General features: G+C 39.6%; 1 protein-coding gene across 1 annotated transcript; it reads left to right on the top strand.

Moving 5' to 3' along the window:
* Positions 1–1,190: 1,190 nt before the first annotated feature.
* On the top strand, positions 1,191–2,126 carry OR4D11 (olfactory receptor family 4 subfamily D member 11). Its single transcript, NM_001388577.1, is given in 1 exon segment — positions 1,191–2,126. A coding segment is annotated over 1 exon segment (936 nt).
* Positions 2,127–7,578: the final 5,452 nt, after the last annotated feature.

Genomic DNA, 7,578 nt, shown 5'->3' with positions numbered 1-7,578 from the left:
CCCTTTCCCCCACCCACCTCCTCTTCCCCAACCCTTGTTCCTTTCCCAGAGTTAGGAGTCTCTCGTGGTTTGACTTCCTCTCTGATGCTTTAATGTGTAATAGCCAAAAACCCAAAAGCAATCCAAATGTTCATCAACAAGTGAATGGATAAACAAACTGTGGTATAGCCATACAATTAAAAGGAAGAAAATATTGGTGCACACAAAAACATGGATAAATTTTATGAGTGAACAAAGAAACACAAAGGAAGTCTATATTATAGGATTCAATATAGAGAAAATTCCAAAAAATACATACTAATGTAGAGTGACAGAAAGCAAATCAGTGGTTGCCTGAAGAAAGAGGGGCAAAAGGAACATATAACAAAGGGGTAACAAACACTTCTGGGGTGATAGATAGGGTAACTATCTTAAATATAGTAATGTCATGGGTATATGGTCATGTCCAAACACCGAAGTATACACTTCAACTACGTGAGTCTATTGTATGTCAATGATAGCTCTTATTAAAAATGCTAATAATTTTTAAGAAAAAAACTAGAACAATGGGCAGAAGAGAAGATTTTCAACACAGAGGGCTTTTGTACCTATAAAAATAAAGGTAGAAATAAAGAAGTCTTGTTAAGTGAGAGTAGACCAAATAGAGAAGAACTTCATGTCTTTAAATTTTTCTCATTTTTCATAGAATTAAATTTGCAATTTAAAAAAGGGAGAATGTTTCTATGGAATTCAGTCCAAAGAGGACCATTTTGCAGATAGGGGTTCTTAAATCATTTAAATGGAGCATGCAATGTGGAAAAAAAAAAAAAAAAAACAGACACATTGCCTTACACACACACCAAACTGACCTCATTTTTACATCCCTCATGCCCCAACAGACTCTTTCTGAATATTTAACATCCAGCTGTTTATCTTGATGCTTACAATTTCTATACTTAGAACATTTTTATGCCACATTTAAAATATATCTAATTTACAGAAGAATAACTAGATGCATGCTTGTGTTAATCAGATGCTGTTTTCTACACGTTAGCAATAACCTCAGAACAGTTTTTCATGTAGTAATAGCAGCTCACTAGTTTTTAGACCTGATACCTGACTCTGTCTGATACATTAAGGGACAATGAACATTTCTGAAATAATATTTTTCATTTTTCCCAAGCTACGCAAAGAAGAGGAAACATGATTCAATGGAGTTGGGAAATAGCACAAGGATAAAAGAATTTATATTTCTGGGGCTTACTCAGTCCCATGACCTGAGCTTGATCTTATTTCTTTCTTTGTGTTTGGTGTACGTGATAACTCTTCTGGGAAACCTCCTCATCATGGTCACTGTGACCTGTGAGTCCCGCCTTCACACCCCCATGTACTTCCTGCTCCGCAACCTAGCCGTCCTTGACATCTGCTTCTCCTCCATCACTGCTCCCAAGGTTCTCATAGACCTTCTGTCAAAGATAAAGACCATCTCCTATACAAGCTGCATGACACAGATGTTCTTCTTCCACCTTCTCGGTGGGGCAGACATTTTTTCTCTCTCTGTGATGGCCTTTGACCGCTACATGGCCATCTCCAAGCCCTTGCACTATGTGACCATCATGAGTAGAGGGCGATGCACTGCCCTCATTGTGGCCTCCTGGGTGGGGGGCTTTGTCCACTCCATTGTGCAGATTTCCCTGTTGCTGCCCCTCCCCTTCTGTGGCCCCAATGTTCTTGACACTTTCTACTGTGATGTCCCCCAGGTCCTCAAACTTGCCTGCACTGACACCTTTGCACTTGAGCTCCTGATGATTTCCAACAATGGCTTAGTCACTACTTTGTGGTTTATTTTCCTCCTGGTGTCCTACACAGTCATCTTGACAATCCTGAGGTCTCAGGCAGGGGAGGGCAGGAGGAAAGCCATCTCCACCTGCACCTCCCACATCACTGTGGTGACCCTGCATTTTGTGCCCTGTATCTATGTCTATGCCCGGCCCTTCACTGCCCTCCCCACAGATAAAGCCATCTCTGTCACCTTCACAGTCATCTCCCCACTGCTGAACCCCATGATCTACACCCTGAGGAACCAGGAGATGAAATCAGCCATGAGGAGATTAAGCAGAAGACTCACACCCTTTGTGATGGAATAGTGTAAGAATCTCCAACCACTTCATCACCAAGGACTCCTTCCATTATTTTTTCCATAGCGTCCTATTTATATTCTTGAATATATTGTCAATAAACCAAACATACTTAATAGATAACAATTTATTTTCCTATTTAAGTTAATAGATTACTAATAACTCAAGCTTCTGGTGAGCATGAAGTAACTAGTATTATAGGATTGAACTAATTGATGTAGTCCTATTCAAGGACAACTATATGGCAGATAAAGAGATGAATTGTTTCTCAAGAGGAAGTTAATAAAGCCTAGATATGAGTGATTTGCTCAATATCTTATATCAAGTGAATTGCAGAAATAAGTCTTCAGACACCTAATTTATTACTCTTCCTCCATATGTATGTAATGTGTTATATTACCAGAACTGTCCATACCAAACTGTAATCTTGCTCTAGAAAAGATCTTATGATCAGTGCTTCTGTAGCACACATATATGGATACATATGGCCTATCACAGATTAAGAGATTTTCCCAGCCTCGTTAAATTCCATACAAGCTCATGACCAATTTTGAGAACCTCAATAGTACATAATGGTTGTCCTCCTGGATTCCTATCAGTAATGAAGAATCTTAGGAAAATTTCCCCATATGGCCTAAAAGGGTTTATCTCATGCAGAACCAGACATGCCAGATTCACATCTTCAAGATAAATTTAGACAAAGGCAGAACCTCAGGGATCATGCTACATGAAGAGTAATCCATTTTCACTACTGAAGAACTGATTTTCCAGTCTCAGATTAGCTTCACCATTTAGGATTTAAATTCTTCCCACCAGAAAGGAAGAGAGGAAGTGTTAAAGAAGGGAAAATTCTAATCAGTCTGTTTTTCAATCTGTTGATATTTGGGAAGAGGTGGTACAGATTAGGGTTTTATCTGGGAAAACCTGGGAAAAAAAAGTTAAGTATAAAGTAAAGCACTGTGACCTGAATCCAAATCCTAATCTCTGCTATCCATTAGCTGTGTGATCTTGAGCAAATTATTTTATCTCTCTACAGGCTATAGTTCACCATACAAAATACTTACACCATGCATCTCATGGAGTCATTCATGAGGTTAAAAGGTATGTGTGAAACATACAATGCCCAGCAGATAGTAAACATTCAGTGGAATATGTTATTCTCAATGTCACCCTTACTGCTCTGCCTAACACACATTCAATCCCCCATTGGCCTGTTACATTCTTCTCTTACATGGCCCATATTCCTCCTTATTAGGGTGGAAAAAACCTAATGGGATAAAAAGCAAATGAATGTACATTGAATTCAAAGCATCTATCGTATTAAAATTTCTAGCTTTCTGTCATTAAAACATGACAATAGGTTTGCTTGCTATTTATACAGCTTAAAGAGATACCGTGCAGCTGATAAGCTATAGCACAGGAGGGTTTCCTATCAAAAGAAGATAATGAGTCAAAGACTCTAGCTTCGACAGTGAGATAATGAGTCAAAGACTCTAGCTTTGGGAATGAGATAAAGGAGCAGACCAAAAAGTCAGACTCAGTAAGATAGAAGAGAGCCCAAGGAGAGTTAGCCAAAGGATGTTGAATGTTGAGGACAAACTTTATTGGGCTTTTTAATTAATTTTTTTATTTAAATTCAACTTGCCAACATATAGTATAACACCCAGTGCTCATCCCATCAAGTGCCCTCCTCAGTCCCCATCACCCAGTTACCCCATTCCCCCACCCACCTCCCCTTCCACAACCCTTTGTTCCCAGAGTTAGGAGTCTCTCATGATTTGTCTCCCTCTCTAATTTTTCCCACTCAGTTCCCCTCCTTTCCCTTATGATCCCTTTCACTATTTCTTATATTCCATGTATCAGTGAAAGCATATGAGGACAAACTTTAGTTATATCTATCATCAGATCTAGACTGGCCCCATAAGCATTCATGAACTAACTGGCTCAATTATTTGCCATTGCCTGTCACTTGATCAATCAGTTCTAACTTTTTATAGTACTAACCTATCTCCTCTAGCATGAAAATTCTGAGAATAATTCATACTTGTCAAATCACCATTCATAGAGTCCTGCTACATTACTCAGGTAGCTTTGGTCTCAACAGTCCTTAGGCTTTTCTTTATGAAATTTGCTATAAAAGATACACGCCATAAGCCACTTTATAGTCCATTTCATGCAAATGTGTACTTTCCTTTCCTTCATATCGCTGATGACTCACTGAAATCAGATTGTTATCTCTATGTCAGAATTGGATGGCACCAAAGATACATGGGATCTGAATCATTGTATTGCAGAAGTATATTCCCAAAGGGCCAGAACCCAGAAACCTCTGCTCCTGACACCAGCTCAAACCAATTCTAAATGCACAATATAACCTGATTGATAATTTAAGGGAAGGGGAAAGCAATAGTACCTGATTCCACGAACATACATCATTTATCTAGATGACATCAAATCACAACTTGGACTGCATTTTTCCCCCATTTAAATCAGTGTTTATTATTTTTTAAGTTTTGCTGCTAAGAACCATAGAAAACTTAACTGACTCTGGGCATATATATATAGCTTTCAAATTACCCTTTCTTGCATTGCTCCCTGAATCAAACACTTTAGTGATTTATCATCTCTAGGTACCCATCAACCAAATAATATAAAATAATGCTGAAGTAATTAAATTGATGAGAATCAAGAACTGTCAATGTGCTACCTCCCTAGGTTTTAAGTGAACTATGGATCACAGAGATAGAGTAGATTAAGGTAATTGCATGGTGGGGAGCAGGGGGTGCCTGGCTGGCTCACTTGGAGGAGCATGTGACTCTTAATCTTGGGCTCACGAGTTTGAGCCCCACGTTGGGTATAGAGATTACTTAAAAATAAAACAGTTTTTAAAAAATAAAATAAAAAATAAGTAATTGTATAGGGGCAACATACATATTGCATTAAACAGAAACTGCACAGATAAATCTACACTGTTCAGTCTCCTAGAGCTGCCCTATCAGTAGCCACAGGGCTTTGATTTTTCCATTGGTACTCTTTTACTTAAGTTTCATTTCCCAGCTGATTGCAAGTAGATTGATTTTGGTCAGGAGGAAGACTGCACAGTCCTTGGTGTGGTTGAACACAATGCTTTCTTGTTGAGTCAAAAAGGATAATGCACTATCTCACAGGCTTCCTCCAGAGGTCCTAAATGTGCACTGGGACCTCTGCATTATGTGTGAAATGGGGGCAGAGAGGAGATGAGGGAGAGAGAAAGGAGAAGGGCTTGGTGACATTTTAATGACTCCCACAGGAACTCCACTGAATTGGCCACTTAGGTTCCATGTTCATAACCAACAATATTCCCTTTGCTCATTCCTATATTGGGTTTGTGGCTGAGGGACTAATCGACGGGGCCGAGAAACTGTAAGGCAAATTTGAAGAGTCAGTAGGATGTGATTCCCTGAGGCTGCCTTTTCCCATTTGAAGGAAGAAAATAACAAAATTGCTAATCCTGGGGTAGGCTTTCCATTAAACAGAGAATTTCCCCAGAACTTACTTCTTCTAAGATGCAGTTGGAGCCTCATAAGATCAATTTCCCACTTGGAGACTGAAGTCAGTTAGTGTTGGTATGTGTGAACTTCTGAAAATGAAAAGCTCTCAGTTTTGATTTTTCAGAAATTCTACAAGTATATAGAATGTTCCTATTGAAAGCAAAACTCTAGTGAAGCAAATAAAAGTGGTGGTTTTTTTCACTCTTAGGAAAAGGGGAAATAGAGTTTACAGAATACAAGAAGGTGAGTTGGCTTCAGGGATGTGTTGTACTGAGTGGGATATTGAGATTCAAGTGTTGAAGGTAGTCAAGAAGCTGTGACTATTCCAGGATATCCACATATCTCAGGAGGGTGACTACCTCGAAAAACATCATCAAGACAACAATTTCTGAATCCAGTGTACGTTTCCTAGCTGGGAATGAAAGTTTGGAGGCTTTGAGTAAGGTGTTTTAATGGCTAGCTTATCTACTCCCTCAGGTGCTAACAAATATGAATCATGCTTCTAAAACATTTAGGGATTCAATTAAGAGTAGAGGCTTTTCAATATTTGGGAAAGAGAAAACTATGATATGAGATATTTAACTCCATGTAGAGAATGGGGCAGCATTTGCTCAGTGGGAAGCCGGAGTACAAGGGTAAACTTCTGGCTTTAGGCTCTGTCCAACGTGTTTGATGACTTTGTTTCCTAAGGACGGTCTCCTTAGGGATGATTTCTAAGAAATTCTTGTGCTCTCTATCTTGACCTTGCAAAGACACATAAGATTGCATTTCTTTGTCCATTCCCCACCTACACTCTGTATTATGTATGTATTTCAACGCAATATGCATAATTCTATATTTTCTTTTTTTTTTTAATTCTATATTTTCAAAGTATCCTTCTCACTTTTTTAAAATTTTTATTCATTTATGATAGTCACAGAGAAAGAGAGAGACAGGCAGAGACACAGGCAGAGGGAGAAGCAGGCTCCATGCACCGGGAGCCCGATGTGGGATTCGATCCCGGGTCTCCAAGATTGCGCCCTGGGCCAAAGGCAGGCGCCAAACCGCTGCGCCACCCAGGGATCCCTCCTTCTCACTTTTTAAAAGATTTTTATTTATTTATTCATGAGAGACACGGAGAGAGAGAAGCAGAGACATAGGGAGAGGGAGAAGCAGACTCCCTGCAGGGAGCCCAATGCAAGATTCGATCTCAGGACCCCAGGATCACGACCTGAGCCAAAGGCAGACACTCAACTCCTGAACCACCCAGGTGATCTTATCCTTCCCAACTCTTTGTAAAAAGACAGCATCCATTGTAACCCACTAGATCCATTATTTCCAAGAGGAGTTTATATTTAAGGTAATGCTACTCAGACCTCATTTCTGCACCTTCCACTGGAGCATTTTGGACCAGAGCAGTGGATGCAGTTGATGCAGGTTCTTGGAGAGGGTGCCTCTGAAGCCTGCAAAGTCTGCTCTTTCAAACTCTGCTTTTTTTTACCTCAGTCACCCTGACATCCTCTCACAGGAGAGGATGTGCAATCTCCTAACACCCACATACTACTTTTGCTTGATTTGGAAAGATTATTTTTTCTTTGCAGCATTTTCTGGGTAGGGCTGATCAACACTGGGAAGAAAAATAGTTGTAGTAGTTAACAGCGTCAGTCTTTGCAATAAGACAAATCTTAGTTTGAGATGTGGCTCTACCAGCTGTGAGACCTTAAGCAAGTTACTTAGTCTTTCTGTGCCTCAGTTTCCTCATCTGTGAGATCAAGATAATATCTACTTCATGTGGATACTATAAGGTTTGGAAGAGATTAAATGAAGCAGTTGGTATAGCACATAAGAATCACTCCATAAATATTTGCTAAAAGCAAGCAAAAAACAAGCAGAGTAGAGTTCCGTTACTCTGCTCACATTTTCATAATGTGAATACCTTGAAAGTTGCATGG

This window comes from Canis lupus, chromosome 18 (assembly GCF_011100685.1).
Source record: "Canis lupus familiaris isolate Mischka breed German Shepherd chromosome 18, alternate assembly UU_Cfam_GSD_1.0, whole genome shotgun sequence".
Taxonomy (NCBI): Eukaryota; Metazoa; Chordata; class Mammalia; order Carnivora; family Canidae; genus Canis; species Canis lupus.
The sequence above is the reverse complement of the archived record's forward strand: the minus strand, read 5'-3'. Positions and strand labels throughout refer to the sequence as shown.